Source organism: Pangasianodon hypophthalmus, chromosome 18 (assembly GCF_027358585.1).
Source record: "Pangasianodon hypophthalmus isolate fPanHyp1 chromosome 18, fPanHyp1.pri, whole genome shotgun sequence".
NCBI lineage: Eukaryota > Metazoa > Chordata > Actinopteri > Siluriformes > Pangasiidae > Pangasianodon > Pangasianodon hypophthalmus.
Window position 1 is genome coordinate 13,144,354 of NC_069727.1, and position 20,190 is coordinate 13,164,543.

Below are 20,190 nucleotides of genomic sequence, written 5' to 3' on the forward strand. Positions count from 1 at the left end.
GGATCATGTGATCTGCATTGTGTGGCTGCTTGTCTTGGGTCACATGAGGCATGTCACATGACACATTAGGAGATTATAAAGTTTGGCTTGTGGAGTTCACACTCTCTTGCTGCTGCCATTTGCCACTGCAACTAGACTCCCGTCATACAGGTAATGGAGTGACTCGACCGTGTTTTAATCGATATAGGAACTGAATTCTCATGTTCTGTTTTAACTTTATCAGGGTGACTGCTAGAACAATGTGTTCCACTCTTTATGAAGGACACAGGTGACTGCGTGGCATTTGAAGGACTTGTGACCTCCTATTGAGTTGCTGGGCTCCAGACACTCTGGTAGTTTGTCTTATGTGATTTCATTTTTTCATTTTAAATTGTTTTATATTGGTATTTAAAATGTGTTGATTATGTACTTGTATTTGTAGCACTGGAGTGCCCCATTTTATCTTCCTGGGTTATTGTGCTGCGGGGAGTATTGAACACTCTTGCAAAGTAGGCCAATACTTCTTGTATATGTTGGTTTTATGTGTGCTGGTGAATGAAATTGGGGATTAATGTGGTATTATTTCTTTTTAAAGGGACCAGGCGAGCCACTGTTTTATTGTCAGTGTACAAGTCTTTTTTTTTAGTTTGTTTGTTGGTTGTTTTGTTTGCCTTTGGCTTTGTCCTTTGTTTTTGTCCTTGGTCTAGTGTAACCCTGCCTTGACCAAGCCAGCGCGGTGGTCATTGTGTTGGGAGCTGGCTGTTCTCCTCTTTTTGTCTCTGTATAGGTTCTCTGTACAAGGCCGGATCTGCACCTCACTACTGCTCCATTCAGTTGGGGGCTGCACTGAGGGGACACTATTTTGGTGTGTACTGGTAACATGCAACACGGTGTGGTATTTTGTAGTGGTAATTACTGACCTTGTGTGTGCAGTGGTTGCTATGTTGCATGCTTGTATGGTGTTGGGTTTGTTGTCTGTCTCTCTCACCAGGGCCTCCTAGGAGAGGAGCTGTGGGTGCCGTGCCGACCCGACCTTATTAGTTTGAGAAGCTCCAGCCAGTTTCCCTTCGTCTCTTTTTCACATTAGCAATTGTACCTATTCAAAATTGTAATAAATTTGAGCTTGTGTACATGCCTTGTGTAAACTGTTTCTTTGCGGGCAGGGTCTAGAATCAGCCACACTATAGAGAGAAAAGGGGTTTCCCCCGCCCATTTTAGGGGGTGGCGTAGTCAGACAGTAAAGTACATGTAGGTATTCTGCGCATCAGGTACCACATATGGTAACAAGAATTCTGTGGAGTTGTGAAAAATTGAGTTTTAATGTCTTTAGCCTAGGTGTATGTATGCCCAACTCCAGCCTTGTGGAAAAAAAATCTCTCAGCTAAACAGACCAACATTTTTTTCTGTTTCAGTTGATTATAGTTTTACTACAGAAATTATCAAATATAGTAAGTTGAAGCATGAAAATAAAATGATAGGCATTAATACATTTTTTTCTTTTAGAAGTACACGGATTTAAACACTCACCTTTCTTGTCACTTCTGGTTATTATTCTATTGGCTCGTGATATATAATATTCTTTGTGTGGTTTAATAGCAATTTTAAAATCATGTAAAAGAACATAAAGGTTAAGGTCAAAAGTATTGTCTGTAAAAGTCCACTCATTCACTTGTAATCACTTCTCACTGCATTATAATCTTGAACTCTATAAAACAATTAAAATACAAATACAAACATGAAAAGATATCACTAAATATTTCACATTTACGAATACTGATTGTTTTACTGACCAGGTAATGCAACAGTAATCCAATCTTGGGATACAACTTGTAAGAGAATTTCTAGCACAGAACAGCTCACATCACAAACTCTACACTGTACAAGATATTCATCATTTAATCAGCATGACTAGAGCTTAAAGAACATGTCTGTTTTTGCCACACAAGAATTCAGATACTGGTCTCTCTATCCAGCTCTTCCTTGCACTTCACAAAAGCCAACGAGGCATTTCCATTATCCCTGGCCATGTTGTTGGCTTCTGGCTCTGTGGCTTTTGCCTGGTTTTGCAGTGCCAGCTGCCGTTGGCGGTGTGATAGTCTATTGAATAATAACGCCCACAGCAGAAGGGCCAGAGAGGACAGGCCATAGATGAGGCCCAAGAAAGTCACTCTGGAAGGTTAAAACAGTAATGTAAAAATGCATAAACTACTCAAGTCACACCATGTTGTTCATGACAGTTTCTGAAATCTAAGCTTTAGCTACTTTATACTAAAAAAAATCCAGTTAGAGCCACAGCTACATGTCATACTATGATGGGAAAAATAAAGAGGAACATACATATCCTTTTTAGCAGCCATCTAGGCACATAAGGTATACTTTTTGTAACACATAGTTTAAACAGTAACTACTTACACAAGAGTCTATGAAAATTGGACTGGGTTTCATAAGATAGGTGATAGTGCATGCAGTAAAAATATAGTATATACAATCAGGTCTGGAAGTATTTGGACAGTGACAGTTTTTGTGAATTTGCCTTTATACACCACCACAATGGATTTGAAATAAAACAATGAAGATGAAATCGAAGTGTAGACTTTCAACTTTATTTTAAGAGGTTCCACAAAAATATGGTATTTACCATTTAGGAATTACAACCATTTTAAGCAAAGTACTTCCATTTTCAGGAGCTCAAAGGTATTTGGACAATTGACTGACAAGAAGTTAATTGACCAGGTGCGGTCAATTCCCTCGTTACTTCAAGACAAATGAAGCAGATAAAAGGTCTGAATTTGATATCAGGTATTGAGCTGGCATTTGGCAGTTGTTTGACTGGAGCTACCAATATGAAGTCCAAGGAGATCTCAATGCAAGTAAAGGAGGCCATTATTAGGCTTAAATCTATAAGAAAGTTAGCAAAAACCTTAGGTGTGACCAAATCAACAGTTGGGTACATTCTTAAAAAGAAAGAAAGCACTGGTGAGCTCAACATCATTGAAAGGCATGGAAGACCTTGGTGAAGGTAGGCGTATCATAGTCAAAATCTACAATCAAGAGACGACTTCATGAATGTAAATACAGAGGGTTTACAACAAGGTGCAAACCACTGGTAACATTCAAGAACAGGAAAGCCAGATTAGACTTTGCCAGAAAAGATCTAAAAAAAGCTTCCCATGTTCTGGAATAAGATTCTTTGGACTGATGAAACCAAGATTAACTTGTACCAGAATGATGGGAAGAGAAAAGTATGGCAAAAGAATGGAACAGTTCATGATCCAAAGTATACCAGGAAGTGTTATGGCATGGGCATGTATGGCTGCCAGTGGAACGGGCTCACTGATGTTTGTGACTGATGATGATGTGACTGCTGACAGATGATGATGTGACTGCTGACAGAAGTAGCAAGATGAATTCTGAGGTGTATAGGGCTATACTCTCTGCTCACATTCAGCCAAATGCTACAAAACTGATAGGACGCCACTTCACAGTGCAGGTGGATAATGACCCTAAACATACTGCAAAAGCAACTCAAGACTTTTTGAAGGCAAAGAAATGGAATATTCTTCAATGGCCAAGTCAGTCGCCTGATCTCAACCCAATAGAGCATGCTTTTCACTTACTGAAGACAAGACTGAAGGCAGAAAGACCCACAAACAAGCAGCAACTGAAGGTGGCTGCAGTGAAGGCCTGGCAAAGCATCTCCAGGGAGGAAACTCAGAATATGAGTTTTGAGAACATGGGCTCCAGTCTTCAGGCAGTCATCGACTGCAAAGGATTTTCATCCAAGTATTAAAATTATGGTTATTTACAATTAATATTAATTTATACTTACTTAAAATAAAGCTGAAAGTCTACACTTCAATCACATCTTGATTGTTTTATTTCAAATCCATTGTGGTGGTGTATAAAGGCAAAATCACAAAAACTCGTCATTGTCCAAATACTTCCGGACCTAAATGTATACATGTAGTAAATTTAGTAGTAAACCTAGAATCTCTCTAGGCACTCATAAATGTGCATATTTTGATCTCATTCCTCAAGCTAGTGCTGATGTTGTTGTTGTTGTTGTTGTTGTTGATGTCTTTTTGTTGTTGCTGTCGTTGTCATTTAAACATGCATGTATTCACCTAAAAGCATCAGCATTGTAGAGTCGACATGCACCTCGGCCTCCGCATCGCTTTGTTCCCCACTTCAGACACGTCCTGTCAATCAAGGCTCCGAAATATATTGGAGGAGGGATTCCACCTGAAAATAATCCATGATTATATCAAACACTTTAGTAGTGTTATCATGCATTGCATTCAGCATTATCTAAATGTTGACAAGAAGTGAAATGCTAATCCTCTTACCCAGGGTCCTGACTATTAACGTCTGCATTCCAAGAGCCAGAGACTTCAGGTCTGGCTGGATAGACCTAAACGGTAGAGGAGAGGATTATTTTTTGTCAAAATCTGATAAGCTTGAGGGCAAAGATACCAAAATTTCTGTAATGGCCTACCTGAGGAGAACAATGTAAGCAGGAGTGGCTCCACTGGCTGAGATAAAGGCCCCTATTACAGTCACCGCCATGTAAATCTTAAACATGTAGTCACAGTTGTCCTTACGTGGACACTGACCCAACACAGCAGACATGTTCATACTAGGCATCGGTGCCTCAGCAACACATGAACAGTTGTGAAAGACCTTTAAGGAAAAAACAAACAAAAGAGCAATTTCAGCTACTTAAGCCTATTCGGACTGGATTAGATAATCAGAGGGACGTCTGTAATAATTTTTTTTTTTACATGTCTCCTCAGTGATAAAACTCTTGCACCCGGACAGCAATAAAACCACCACAGGAGGAGTGAGTTTCTAGCAAGCTGTGTAATCTAGGATTTTTGCATCACGTGGTCAATTCCTTAAATATCTAATGTAAAATGCTGATAAATTAATACCTGTAAATGAACAGAAGTTAAGGAACTGTCAGTTAACTGATACGCATGCTACAAGACTAAATACAGCAAGGAGCAGTAGACAAACATCTTTTTTTCAAAGCAAAGTGGCACCTGCATAGAAAATCATGAACAGGACTAAATCTTTCAGACAACAGCAGAGTTTGGCAGTAGGTAATTCAGCCTGTATTTTTCTGAGGAGGATGAAGGAAAACTATCGACATGGCTGAACCAGATGGAAATAAAATCACAGAGTAGCACCTGTAAAATAGGAATTTACCCTATGTAAATTTGATCCTGTAAATTTGACTCCATGTAAATTTGATGATAGAGCTAAAAATATGGATTTTATGAGCATACATTACCATGAATAGAACAGATCTTTCATAAATACAATAAGCAAAAATGTAACTAACCCCAAACAAGCAGATTTTTCAAAATGTATTTGTACCGCTATATCTATGTTATGTAAATTAAGCCAAGAACATGTATTGCATCAAGACCTCATTCAGTTCACTGTAAGACATTTCAAGTTTGTTAAACTTAGAAACGAAAGTTCACCTGCTGCCTTATAATGTGAGTAAATTCAACTTGAAGATAACCTTTGTTTCAACTCAAAGTCAAGACGATGGATTACTTTAAGTTTAATTAAACAAAAAGCTTATAAACTTATAAAAAAACTTATAAACTTGAGTTCAATATCCAAAACTTGTCATGATAAATATAAGTTCACATAACTTAATGGGGCTATCATGTTTTACAGTGTTGCATTTCAACAAGTTTCAGTCCATATGCGCTGTGTCAAAGGCGCATCACTGAAGCATCATATGTGAATCTGCTTGGCTTGACTGGGAGGACAGGGGTGTGGCTGTCAGCAGGGGATTATGGTAGATTTCAAATCAGGCTTATTCAATTTCTCTCAAAAGAAAAAACCCAGAAATCAAGTCAGTCACTCATCAGTCAAATGCTGGAGTTGAAAAAACACATCAGTATCCTAGTTGCTCATTCTCCTGGCAGGAGTTCATTCAGAAACACAGCTGAGACACATCTGGTGTAGATTGCTTGAGGTCTTGATGCTACCCTGGATATGACACTCACACGATGCATGTGAATTTGGGGTGAAAAGGTAGCTATTTGAAGCAGAGAAGCTCACCATCTCCTTGCCGAATCCAGTGGAGCTCTGGCAGCCTGCAAGGCAGGGTGTGGAATATGTCAGGCCATTGTAGGCACATACTGGGTCCCAGTGTTTTAGAGAGCAGGAGCACCCTGAGTTACACTGGGATAACAAACTCTGCTGCTGGGAGGAAACATTTGGAAAGCTGACAGGGAGAAACAGAGCCCAAAATAATAATTAAAAAAGCACTGGTTGTTCAAAAAGGAAGGAATGTCACAGAGTAGCTATAACTATTATTTCCTACATAAAATATTATGATTTTTATGTGCTGTAAAAGAACAAGGTTCAAGCTCTATTTGACATAATTAAACTAACATGCATGTTATAGCTCCTAAATTTTAAAGTAATTTTATTGGGAAAATCCACTTAGTGAAGTTGCTAATACTATAAAATTATCATCATAAAGACTGACGTGAAGATGAAAATATTTTAAGGCACTTTCAATTTGGAATTTTAAGGCACTTTCAATTCTGAATTTTTAAGAACAAGTTTAATACACCAGAACAATATATTAGCAAAACAACATATTAGCATTCCTAATTTTTTTAAGCAGCCCATAGTCAGACGCCAAGGCTCTGATTTACAAAATCAGGATCTAAGGAGCATTCCATTTTTAACTAAGGAAAATAATGTGTGTTTTGTGCATTTGCCTTTTTGTGCAAGTTTCCCTCCTGAAATCGAATAAACAAAAACAAAATTCTGAAAGAAATGAATCAGACTCGTAAAAATTTTTAAAACACATCTGACATGTTTTAGTCTTGATATGAAATTATATAATATATAACTCCAAAATCATGTGATGATGTCCAAGTGTCTGCATCTTTGGCAGAACCGCATGGTGCCTCTTTTATGCAATTATTTTAATGCACTTATTAATAATTAATAAAATGACTATTACTGAAATGAATGACTAATAAAATTATACACATGCTAATTCTGATTCACATTAACAGATTATTTGTTAGCATATATATATATATATTAGTATGAGGTTCCTGTATGCAGAATTGTGATTATTAATGTTATTTGCTATGCTTTGTATGTATGTATGTATATATATATATATATATACACACACACACAGTACTGTGCAAAATTCTTAGGCACCCTATTTTTTTAGTACAAACTTTTATAGATTTTTATTTTATGACTTCTACATTATTGATTCCGTACAAAAACATTTTAGAATTCCAAATATTAGTTTTCCAGCACAAAATTAAATGTTACAGAAAAATGTCTGTATGTCAGTAAAGAAAGCAGCATATTACATAAGAGACCAATTTTCAGACAAAAAATCAATGAAAGCTGCTGGGTTTTGCTGCAAAAATAAGAAGTGTGACAGTCAAAGTCTCCAGAAGAACTCATCATGGCTAATGAGAGCTATGCTATCACACTTACACCCAAAAGTCTTATTTAAATGTTGCTTGCTCCCACTACATTGCACGCAATGTCATTCACAAAATTATTTTGTAATAATATTTATTAGATTGAACCATTTTTTAGACTGAACATGCAAATTAGTGCCCTTTATAATGTATTGTAATAAATCCTTTATAAAAAGGGTTTGCATAACTACAAATTATAAACATTCCCACCTTCAGAGTGTTCGACAGAAGTAAAGAAAGTAAGCAAATATTGAGATTGTATTTACCCCTCATAGGACACAGTGAGCCCTGCCACCTGTGTATTTCCACAGTGCAGGAAGTACTGGCTCAGCATGAGAATAAAAGCGAGAAAAGAGGTGGAAATGGTTATTCTGGCTGCACCAAGCACGCTCAGTTGGAACTTTTTCATCACCGCACCTCCTAAGATGATCCCCAAGGCCAAAGCAGGCACATTCATAATGCCTGGTTGAAACAGCAGAAAAATACATAGATCCATTTTGAATTTTCATATATCATAATACATCTGTTAACCAATCAGTGCTTATGAAGCTTTTAAGTACTTGTTTTATGTGTGCCAGAATGTGTGAATACATAAAACTGGCAAATGTGTCAGAAGTCAAAAGTTAAAATGACAAGTTGGTCATCAGAACCTTTTCTCTTATGGGTTCAGACAGTTTTGTTCATTTCATTAGGTGTTTAGATTAGTTTAAGATCAGTAATATCTCAGTGATATGTGAATAGTTGTTTAAAATGTTTTAAATGTTTTAAACGTGGCCCTTATCAACTCAACCCTAGTTATTCCTATGACTTGATTATCCAGTGATTTGTATTAGCAGCACTATCTTGTAACAATAGTTCCCAAAAACATTTTTGCTAATGATTCAACGAGTAATCCTTTTCCATGATATGGGTAGCACGGTGCTGAAGCTGATATTGTTGCTGCCTCACAGGGTCCCTGGTTTGATACTGAGCTCATGTTACAGTCTGTTACAGTTGATCTCTACAATCTATTAACGTGTTGTTTAAATAGTTGTAGTATCACTACACATGTACTGAGTCACAAATCCAAGTTTTTCTCAATATATAAATCAAACACAAATGAGGGTAGAATATCGGGACATGGCACTAAATCATTACAGTCTTATTTTAGAATTTTACAATGCTACATTCACTCTAAGGTCTGGCTTTACAATTGATAATATCATGAATAAATCAGGTTACTCATTTCTGAAAATGAAGGAAACACTTACCTATCATTAAGATACCCTTGGATGGAGATTGGCCATAAATCTGCTCCATGTATTTGGGCTTAAACGTGATCATTCCAATAAAGCAGTTGACATGGACCAAACCGGTGCAGATGATAAGCACGTAAACAGGGTTACTGAAAAGTCTCCTCAAAGATGGTAGGAAATCTATAGTATTAACCAAAATACACAGTCAACAACCATTATCTGATGTTTAATACTCTACACACAACAGCATTCAGTAATACTTTAGGTATTTCCTACAAGATGTCCAAGGAAGTGCCCCATGATATACTAATACAAACCAATGGCTATTTCAATGCAGGATTTATTATGTAAAATCAGCAACACTTCATTTGGATAGTCCTATACTGACAGTCAACAAAGCATCAACTGACTGTCAGCAACCTGTCAGGTTGAATTAAACAACATGTCAACACATTTTTAATGATGTGGATAATCTATACACACTCTTACAACTTGTACCCTTTTTCTTTCCTTTTATGTGGGTTGTTCACTTTATAATGTTTTATTAATGCTAATGTAGCATCTATTAACTCTTCTGAAGTCTTATCACAATTTCAAATTCAGTTCTTGTGGACATGTTGTAAGATAGATTTGACATGTGCTGAGATTCAGTTCATAGACTGCTTCATGGGAGTGTGTAAAGGGTTGTAGTGTTTATATTTGACCAAATGATCAAAAACTATTTAAATGAACTGAGAAGGTTCTTGATAGTAGTGGAGTACCTTTGGCCATGGCAACCATGTTGACCGGGTCAGCTTTCTCAGATGGTGGGCTGTTTTTGCTCTCCACAGGGATACAAGTATCTTGCTCGCTCTGATGGACATCTTGGCTTTTCCTGGAATTGCCCTCTCCTTGTTTAGGCAGTGACCTGGGCAGGAACCAGAATGGGATTCCTGCCAGTAACATCACAGCACCAGTAGCCAAGAAGCCAAGCCACCAGGCTCCCACCCAGCGTGAGTCTTTGTGGTTAATTGAGATGCTGTCTGTGGACACAAAGAGGAAAAACAAATGTACTACTTTATATAAAAATTAAGGGACGCTGGATACAGTTCTGAAGCCACACAATTTTTGTAATAAAATGTTATCATAGATGTAAAGTTTAATTAGTTCCATTCACACTGAATCTTTGACAGATTTTAAATGTTTGTTGGAGGAAGACCTGGGTGTGCAATTTACAGAAGAAGAGTGGAAACAAACTATATATTTTGTCACCAAACATGGAATTATCCAGTTGAAATTAAACCCAGATACAGAATCAACCTGTGATTGCTGTAAACAAGCTCCCGCATCACTCATACATACTGCATGATCTGGTCCTGCCCACAATTATTAAACTACTGGACTAAAATATTCACAACAGTGTCAGACGTTCTGCATATAAGATGTTGTCCTGCTCACGTTACAGCACTGTTTGGAATTCTTCCCTCCCTAGAGAAACAATTCCAGCTCACTATTCATTATTGTCTTCATAATCTTATTAGCAAGACAACAGTTATTGACATGGTGAGTTCTGCTCCTCCCACTCACTTCTTATGGATTAGAAATGATCTTCTCTATATTGCCCTGGAATGTATTCAGTGTAGCCGCAAGGGTTCCTTTTTGTAGTTTCATAAAATATTTCTCATGTTGTCCCTGTCAGGATACACACACTGAGTGAAAGGGTGAAAACCTGTGTAGTCCCATTTAGCCACTTGCTAACAGCCACCTTTTTTAAGACACATAAAAGCTTTAAAAAAAAATCAGTGGAGCATTGCTAATGTATTTTATGTCATAGAATGAAATGTGAAAATATATTGAGCCTGTGTTAACCACAGACCTTATTTCAGGTATTTAACCAAAAATCCATTCAAAAAAACCTATTGACTTTGGGACGATGAAACCAGAAGTGCTAAAACGCTAACTCATTTCCGGGTTTTAGATCTCATTCCTGTGGTACTCTGTACAATGGTATACATTATTGGTGTGCATTAACATTGGCTTCATTCTCTTTATAAGGACCTGTACATGCAGTATGCTGCTGTCACTTGATTGACTGATTGGATAATTGGAAAATGAATGAACAGGTACAGGTGTTCCAAAGTGGCTGGCATGAGAAATGCATCACTGGCACATATTCAATTACTGATTTAAGTAGAACAATTAATGTGATATTATTTGGCACTTTTGGTCTGGTCATTCTTAATTAAGAGACATACAGAAACAAGGTTGTATCATACATACAGTGTATCATACATACAGACCACAACTTCGTTACTTCCTCAGCTATCCTGTAATTTGACATGTTTCAATTTTCTGTCAACCATACTAAGCACTGGAATCACTGTTATGTTTATTATTCACTAACTTAATCACAGATGCAGGAAACACAAATGTATTACCCTCAGTAGCTCCAGTAAACATATAACCAGAAATACACTTTTTGAACAGTTGTAATAAAACAAATCCCAAACTCTGGCTATAACAAAAACATACACAAAGACCATGTGTACTTCTTCTAACTTCTGTAACTGGAGTGACCAGATAGTGACAGACTGCTCCTTTATAACATACTAAAACTTAATCAGGATAGATAGATAGATAGATAGATAGATAGATAGATAGATAGATTAATAATTGTTACCTATGTCCACAGCTCCAATATCGACATAGATTTTGGCACAGAGGGAACCCAGCATAAAGCCAACCATAGGCCCCATGATACCAAAAGTCTGTATACATGCTATGGGAGAGGGAGACAGTGGCATTAGTCATTATGAAACCAATTCTATTCACAGTGCACATGTCAGAGAAATGGGTCATTGAAGATGTGTGTGTGCTTGTGTGTGTGTGTCTGTGTGTGTGTGTGTGTGTGTGTGTGTGTGTGTGTGTGTGTGTGCGTGAGAGAGAGAGAGATTTTAATTTCTGACAGATAAAGTGATTTCCAATATCAATGTATATAATTTTGTAGCATGTAGTATGACAATTCTTATTCTTCATTACATTATGATAACAGTGTAATAACCCCTGGGATCCAAAGTGATAATACAGTAATATCTAGTGCTGAATCATAACCTGTAATAATATATGAGTGTAATTGCAGGCTACTGAGCGCAGATAATATTATCAATTTGTCTTTTTCCTTTGCCAAAACATCAAGCTTGACCTTTGGGTGTGTTCTACTTCTTCATACCAAGGTAGAAAGCTGTGTTTTCTTCTCTGGCAAAGTCATCCATGTAAGACAGTCCAAGAGGCATCACTGGAGTCTCTCCAATCCCTCGTAGCATGTTACCCAGAAACACGTAGATCCATAAAGAGGATCCTGCCGTTTTCTCACACTCTGCAAGTGCAAAGGTCACATTCAGACAACTCTAGACACTGCCTAATGGGTGCTGATATCATGTAACAGCATCCCAGTCTTGTAGTGTTGATTTCTCTTGGGTCTTCTTGGGTTAGCATATGATGATGGGGAGTTGTCTTTAAAGGTATTTTCTTAAAATGACATTTAATTTAACCAGGCACCAATAAATCAAGAATAAATTCACCATGGGTGTCACTCACCTGTCTGACTCTCAGCTGTGCTAAATTCATCCTCTTGTGAATGGCTCCCAGTTGGAAGACATGGGAAAATGGATTTAGTCTCATTGGGCTCAGAGAAATGTGTGATTGTTGTCTCATACTTGTACCTGTCCAAAGACAATTTATAGCTGAAGCAATACTCTAATAACATAAACATTGGACTGCTTATCTTGCTGTGTTTGCCCTCTGTACACATTTGCCTGTGGTCTTCATTTTGAACTTGGAAAGTCCAGACTATGATTCGACTGCAGGTTTTTGTTTTTTTTATTCTTGTGTATTTAGTAAACTCTATAAATGTATTTGCTAAACTGCACGAATCCTCCTTGTTGTCTCACAGAGTGGACAGAGTTGACATACATGAACTCCAAACCACTGTGTTTGCACAGGGAAACAGGCTTTTGGAGGCTTACTCTCAACAAATGTAGGGAATTATTAACACTGAAGCTCTGTAAGATAATCTAGCCCAAAAGGATTACCAGTTTGCATTTTCATGTTTATTCAACTCTCAATAATATTGAGTACCTTGTATAAGCCAGCGTCAGTGTTGCTGTACTGGTTTGTGGCAGTGAAGCAAGATCTTAGTTTGTGGACAAAGAATTCTGTTCTATGTAAAGAATGTTGGATAATCTACATCCCTATTCTCACCCATGATCATAAGCTGTGGGTAGTGACTGAAAGAACAAGGTTCAGAGTACAGGCGGTGGAAATGAGATTCCTGCACAGGGCTGCTCGGCTTAACCTCCAAGATAGGATGAGGTGTTTCATAATCCAGGTACAACAGAGTACAACCACTGCTCCTCCAGATTGAAAAGGGGCAGTTGAGGTAGTTTGGACACCTTAAAATGATGCCCTCTAGTCAGCTCCCATGAGAGCTGCATTAGGCATGTCTCACAGAACGGCGCCCTCTGGGCAGACCCAAGACCTGCTGGAAAGATTATACACAATATGGCCAAAGGTTTGTGGACACCTGTCCATCACACCTACAGTATATGTGATTTTTGAACACCCCATTTAGTCCCCCCTTTGCTGCTTCCACTAGATTTTGGAACATGGCTATAGGGATTTGCCCATTCAGCCACAAAAGCATTGATGAGGTCAGGCACAGATGCTGGGCAATTCATCCCAAAGGTGTTCAGTGTGGTTGAGGTCAGGGCTGTGCAGGCTACTTGAGACAGGCACCAAGACAGGCAATTCCCTCATCTCACAATGAGAATATAAAACACACAGTACCTATCAGTATATATTGGTGTGCTTATGATGTATGGAGTACTCCCAGGAATACTTCATAATGCCCAGTTTCTTTGGCTATCCCAGCACAACATTGCCATTTCATGGAGCAAAGGAGTATTAACTCTGCAGAGGCCCCATTGTCATGGCACTTGCATACTTCTCTCATTCATACGGAAAGTCCTGCAATAGATAAGGAAATCCTGATTCTTTATCAGCTTCACAAATCCAACTGCCTTCTCTTAGGCCCTGAAACTAGTTATTCACCATTTTCATTGTGAGATGAACATGAAAATTAAACACCTATGCCCACTGAGTCACCTGATTACTACTGGAACTTTCCAGTTTGCAATCACACTATTCCCTTTCAATAACCTGGACTCTCAGTGTTACTTTGTCTGCGTTGTGTCTGTGGCAATCAAATGGCTTTGTTATCTGCCTGTTTTGATTAGTGTTTTGACCACAGACTACTTGATGTTTACCAATTTAGTCTTGTCTAGTTTATGCCTGTCTGCCAATTGCCTGACCATTTGTCTGTCGTCTGAGTATCACCTAGCCCCTTGGTTTGTCTGCTATACTGTCTGCTACATAGAGGTTTAATCCAAACAGAAAATTTGCACTTGTTTCATTCTATCCTCTTTATGACACTTGTGGCTCACCAGTAATGGCATCTCTTATCATCAATGTCAAGTACAGTCAAAAAAGTGGTTCTGTAACATCCACACACCACACCAGCCACCAGAGATCTCAGTCTCTGGAGTTCTGAGCTCATTTCTACTGTTAATGCTTTTTTTAACTTCACAACTGTTAGTAATTGCTTATATAACAGCATTCAGCATTTGTTAGTCTTGACAATTTATTAGTAAGCTATTGGTTGCTTAATGGTGTTTCTAGTTATTTTCTGTGTTATTGCCCTTGGACTATTTATCTCTCCTTCGCACTTGGATTATCTTCTGTACTCGTTTGCCTGAATGCAGTAATACTGTATTGTAACTCACGGTCCCTGGAAAAAGTGAGGCAGGGCAGTGATGAAGGAGCCAATAGCCATGATCAAACATCCTATTCCAATCAGTCTGGGTCTGTGAAGTTTTGCTCCAAAATAACTCACAAATGCAATCACCAACAGGTTGCCTACACAAGTGAAGAAAAAGCAACCCAGCAGTTTAAAAACTTTACAACTTTGCAATCTGCATATAAAGTATTTGTAAATTGCATAGACATTCAGGTACACTGTCAGGTAAGGAGCTATAGGTGAAATGTATCTTCCTACCAATTTCAAAGCTTCCATCAATGAATCCAATTTGGGAGCTGGGAATGTCAAACCGTCTCTCAATCTGTGTAACTGAGCTTTTCATGTAACTGCCCTGTAATGCTTTGGCAAAGTAGACAAAGGACAAGGAGGCCAGAAACATCTAAGACACAGAAACATTAGGACAAACTCATGAAAAAAAGGAACACACACCATTTTAATGACATAATACAGACAATAAAAATTGATATCTGACCAACCAAGCACTATATCTGGGGTCATTAAGGAATAAAATTAAAATTAAATAAATGCTTTCTTTCTGATACATTTTCCTTCTTTCTGATACAAGGTCAAATTATTATAAGTAATAATGCATATATAGGATTATACATTCACACAATTAGTCAGCAAATGTCTCACTTTCTACTAATACAAAGACAATTTACAGCCACCATTGTGTTTGTTTGTGTGTGTGTGTGTGTGTGTGTGTGTGTGTGTGTGTGTGTGTGTGAGAGAGAGAGAGAGCAAGAGAGAGAGATAGAAACAACCCTGAAGATGAATATGTCTAACCTATAATTTTGTCCATTCTTATGTTAAATCTATTTTTCTATTGAAGAAATACCTAATTATTACATATTACTATTAAATTATAGATATTAACTATAATAATAATAATAATAATAATAATAATAATAATGTTTTGTTATTGTTATGGCTGTTGTGGTGTTTAAAATATTTATTTATTTATTTATTTATTTATTATATTGCATATGAAAGTGCATGAAGTCTCCTTGTAACCATTAGGCTCTGCTACATCCCCCCAAAATTATTCTAGCAGTATTAAATTAATCTAGTATTAATCTAGCAGTATAAAATGATCTATTCTGATATTTGCAGTACTTATTTTTGTGTATGGGTTAAACATTAAGGGATCTCGGTCACAGTCTATCCCTAAATTTGCAAGTATAACTTCTCTGTCAATCATCAGCAGCTTCTATAACCAAATACATGCAATGCGTCCTTTTCCAAAAATGATGAGATGAATTGCTGCCAAAGAGTTCTAGTTTTGTTTTGTTTTTTGTTTCACAAGAGTTTTGATTTGTATAAATGCTCATGTGCAAATTTTAGATGTACATCTCTGCGCTTCTTTTTTAGTAGGGAAGTTTTGCAAGGGCTGTAGGAACGGAGATGATTGCGGTGCAGTTTATTGCTTGTTGTTCTCTGTCGTTCCTGCTGCTTTCAGTTCATCCTTCAACTGTTTTCAAGTGACTGCCGGATTCTATCTTTTTCTTATCATTATTCTGAGATCAGGTTGTGAAATCTTGTGTGGTGCACCTGTCCAGGGACAATTAGTTGTAGTTTCATGAGCTTTCCACCTGCATGTTATCAAGCAAATTTTAGTTACAGGGATGTTTAAGGTCTTTGCTATGGTTTTGTAGCTTTTTCCATTTCAAATGTTGAAAACTCCTTCACCTTCATCATGACTGCGACTTGTTGCATGAAATCTTCTCAATCAATGATAGAATCTTTTATAATGACACTAGGTGCAATTTGCCCAAGAACCTTTTTTTTTTTTTTACTTACCTACTTACTTACTTTCCTTTATTGTCCACAAATGGAAATTTGTCTTTGGCTTCACAACACATTATAACAAGACCAATAAAATAAAAGACACTTACACAACAACTCTAAAAGGCAAGATAAAGAATAAAATGCCATACAATACAATTGACTCAACATTTCACTTTAGCATACACATATATACATTCCCACATGTACATATATCTGCATACATATTAATATTAATGTCTCAGCATTTAAAATTCTAACTGCAGTTGGCACAAATGACATCTGATACACATTTTTACTTGCCCAAGGTTGTCTAAAACGTCGCCCTGATGGCAACAACTGAAACTGACAGTGCAAAGGGTGTAGTGAATCCTCTATAATAACTAAAGCTTTTTGTTTAACTTTAGCTATATAAATGTCATTTAATTGTTTTTGAGTTTTTCCTACAATCGCACTAGCTACATTAACCACCCTGAACAATTTTTGCTTTGCTTTAGCACTCACATTCCCATACCACATAACCATATTAAAAGACATAATACCCTCCACAAGACTCTTATAAACCATCTCTAAAATATGCTTGCTCACACCAAAATGTTTCAGCCTTTTTATAAGATAAAACCTCTGCACTGACTTTTTAAAAATATAGTCAACATTTTCATCAAAAGTCAGGTGATTATCTTTAAATATTTGGTTGTAATTGTTCAGGAACTTCACTTTTATTTCTACTAATCACTAACTCCTTAGTTTTATTCACATTTATCTCAAGTGCACTCAATTGACACCAGTTTTGGAGGGAATTTATATAACTATGATACATTTCATTTCTTCCAGTTCCACCTTTATACAAAAGGCCAACAAGTGCCATCTCATCTGCATATTTCAGTAAACTAAAATGTAGATCTTGAATTTTAAATTCATTTGTGTACAATGAGAATAATAAGGGTGATAATATTGTTCCCTGTGGTACTCCTGTATTTAAAATAATTGTCTTTGACACTCTACCATTAGCAAGCACTCTTTGTGGACGATTCACAAGAAAATCTCCAGATAAGACCACCATTCACTCCTAAATTAAGTAAACTCTGGACTACCCTATTATTCAACAAGAGTTGAAACACAGCTGAGTGAAGACACCAGTCAATTGAAAGGCACAGTCCTTTAACACTCGACCTTTCAGTCCATCTGGGCCTGATGCTTTATTTGGCTTAATATGAGCAAGACTAGCTGCAATTTCATACTCCTGAAAAACAATAGGCTCATATGTAGGAATATTAAGACATACTCTATCACACTCAATATTACACTCTCCATGATCAAACCTACCAAAGAAGACATTCAAATCCTCCACAAAAGACACACTTTGTGAGGAATACCTTGGTTTTCTCATCTGTCTTCCCATTATAGTGTTAAGTCCTTCCCAAACCTGCTTTACATTACCCATATATAACTTACGTTCAGTCTTATTCTTATATTCCAACTTAGCTTTCTTAATTTGTCCCCTAAGTTCCTTTCTTTTTACTCTAACTAGTTCATAATCACCCTTTAAAAAGGCATCTTTTATCTCTTTAAGACACATTTTTTTTTTTGTTTTTGGTTTTTTTTTGCAGCATTTAGTATAGCATTTAGTATCTAGAACTCTAGAACACAGATATAATATTTCATTTTTTATTTATGTTTATGAATACATACATTTCTGGGTTTTTTCTGGGTTTTTTTTCTGTTTCATATTTTTAAGTCAAAAGACATTCTATGTGTAAATTTTTAGTGGACATGTGCACTTAGTATATTAAACAACAAAAATGAAAGTGTCTGAATACTTATTTTCCCTCACTGTATATCTAATTACAAAATTGTAAAGAAAGCTTATAAAATGTAGCTTAATAATGTGTTTATAAAACAACTTCACTATGTCTGATCATTACATAAGTATGCATATTTTCACATATAGCATAAAATGTAAACTGAATTGTAAGGGTTGTTTTTAAGGGAGAGGATCACTGACCTTTAGTTTGGAGCAGCATGGCTGCCGGGGTTCTTTCTTCTCCACACTCATGCTAGCCTGTAATTGAACAAAAGAAGTGAGGATAATAAAGTAAACCCATACTATTAGCTAGCATTATTGTGCACTTTGAACATTATTTGAACCCTCAAAAAACAGGAGCCAAAAGGAAGGACCCCTGATGACACTTTCAATTGGTTTTCAGAGAGCACCACCCATTTCCTGGAAGAGGAAGGGTGTTTATAGAAATCAAAGAATTCGAGGATGATTTCCATGACCCTTTTCCATTGGTAAATACCTTCTTGATATTGACTTGATGATAAAGACAATGAGCATTATGTGTGGAACCAGAGGAAAGATCTTTTTGAGGTTTGCGTTCTGTGAGTTTGAATATCATAGGAAAAACTCCAAAACATTTGGTTTTATATGAAGAGTGTATTCACTACAGTTCCTCTGCTTTAAGACATAAATTTGAGTAATGTATCAGACTGTGTCCATGATATATAATAGGGGACTTAATAGGGGGACTCAGCCAGAGTTGGGTCAATAATATGTTCAAGTATATGTGAAAACTCATTTATCTGATTTAAGTAGCATTTAAAATATTCATGGAACCAAAAAACCTGTCTTCAAATGATTACATAAAAGATCAAAAATGAGAGTGAAAAAGTAAAAACTAAAAGAATATGATAACATATGAGCAGTGGCAATTGAGTGATTAATGATTATAGACAAATTCATATTATTGATATTTCTTTAAATAGAAAGCAGTGTTCTATTTTTTGAATGTAGGTCTTTATTTGTATTTTTTTGATAAGAGGCTTAATCGATTAATGCAGAATACCGGACGTGTGCATTAAACAAATAAATGTTTTTAGATTGTTTGTAACCTCATATTTGCTTGCTTTCAAACAGGACAAATGCATATGCATAAAATCCATGTAATTATAAATTAATCAAATCAAATATATAAACCAATGAATTCACTTTACATTACAACTATGCATATAGAATGTTATACTTTAAAAATGTGCAATTACATTCACTCTATAATATCTTTTACATTTACATTTACATTTATGGCATTTGGCAGACGCCCTTATCCAGAGCGACTTACAGAAATGCTTTGAAGTCTCTATCAATAAATACATTCTGATACTGGCTCGCTTGTTCACAAACTAAGAATACCATCAGTCCAAAAACTCTGTTGGGGAGGTAATATAGTAACAAGCACTTAAACAATACAAAGTTGTTGTTTTTTTATATCATATACAAACTATGCAACATTAATGGTTTGAACCATTTAAAAAAAATCTACTATTATTTAACTGATCATAGAAAGAGAGAAAAATAAAGTGGTCAATTACCTGCACTCAAGATCAGGTTCTTCAGAATGGACAGAGTAAGGGAGACGTGTATAAAGATAGTTGAGGTTTCTAAATGGGACTTTGCACCAAACATGTTCCCCCATGACCCCGCAGTAATGAACAATTCACACACACACACACACACGCGCACAAACAAACAAACAATTAATGGGTGATGCTTTCTGATTGCGTTCTCTGGATGAATGGCTGAGTCTCTTATGGAAGATAATACTGTCTCTTCCAGAAAACAGATTGTCCCGAGCATTCAGGAGACACAATGTTACACCACTGGCTCTGGGAGTTAATTGCTGCTATCGCAATATGCTTTTGTAACAGCAGCTTTGATCCAGCCAGTCCAAAGTTCTTGTTATACAGGACCCTCTGCCAATCCCAACCAGTGGAATCTCCCCAGGTCTAAGAGACATTGTGTAACATTCTACCAGTACTGCCTATTATAAAACTTCAAGGTGGTCATTTTTCT

At 36.8% G+C, this 20,190-nt stretch overlaps 1 protein-coding gene and 1 long non-coding RNA gene across 3 annotated transcripts; one reads left to right on the top strand and one right to left on the bottom strand.

The window, feature by feature from the left end:
- Positions 1 to 11: 11 nt before the first annotated feature.
- On the top strand, positions 12 to 1,109 carry LOC113530754 (uncharacterized). 2 transcript variants are annotated; one of them, XR_004579969.2, is made up of 4 exons: positions 12 to 150; positions 224 to 332; positions 422 to 844; positions 971 to 1,109. It is a non-coding gene; the product is annotated as an uncharacterized LOC113530754 (long non-coding RNA). The 2 variants fall into 2 exon arrangements; XR_008304706.1 differs by having other exon boundaries at positions 422 to 1,109.
- Positions 1,110 to 1,269: 160 nt separating this feature from the next.
- Positions 1,270 to 20,010, bottom strand: LOC113532243 (solute carrier organic anion transporter family member 1C1). Its single transcript, XM_026923534.3, has 15 exons — positions 19,710 to 20,010; positions 18,346 to 18,402; positions 14,793 to 14,934; positions 14,521 to 14,653; positions 12,278 to 12,402; positions 11,910 to 12,056; positions 11,361 to 11,459; positions 9,463 to 9,723; positions 8,717 to 8,881; positions 7,733 to 7,928; positions 6,061 to 6,226; positions 4,475 to 4,659; positions 4,326 to 4,390; positions 4,104 to 4,221; positions 1,270 to 2,148 (listed from the first exon to the last, which is right to left on the bottom strand). The coding sequence occupies exons 2-15, from the start codon at positions 18,394 to 18,396 to the stop codon at positions 1,929 to 1,931; spliced, it is 2,073 nt and encodes a 690-aa protein (XP_026779335.1). The 5' UTR covers positions 18,397 to 18,402; positions 19,710 to 20,010; the 3' UTR covers positions 1,270 to 1,928.
- Between the last annotated feature and the right edge of the window lie 180 nt (positions 20,011 to 20,190).

Excerpts from the sequence above, each read along its gene's own strand:
- LOC113532243 (XM_026923534.3), bottom strand. The coding sequence starts at position 18,396 with ATGAGTGTGGAGAAGAAAGAACCCCGGCAGCCATGCTGCTCCAAACTA. Across the intron at positions 14,654-14,792 it reads TGATGGAAGCTTTGAAATTG|GCAACCTGTTGGTGATTGCA; the intron begins GTAGGAAGATAC and ends TCACTTGTGTAG. Across the intron at positions 2,149-4,103 it reads TACAATGCTGATGCTTTTAG|AGTGACTTTCTTGGGCCTCA; the intron begins GTGAATACATGC and ends TTAACCTTCCAG.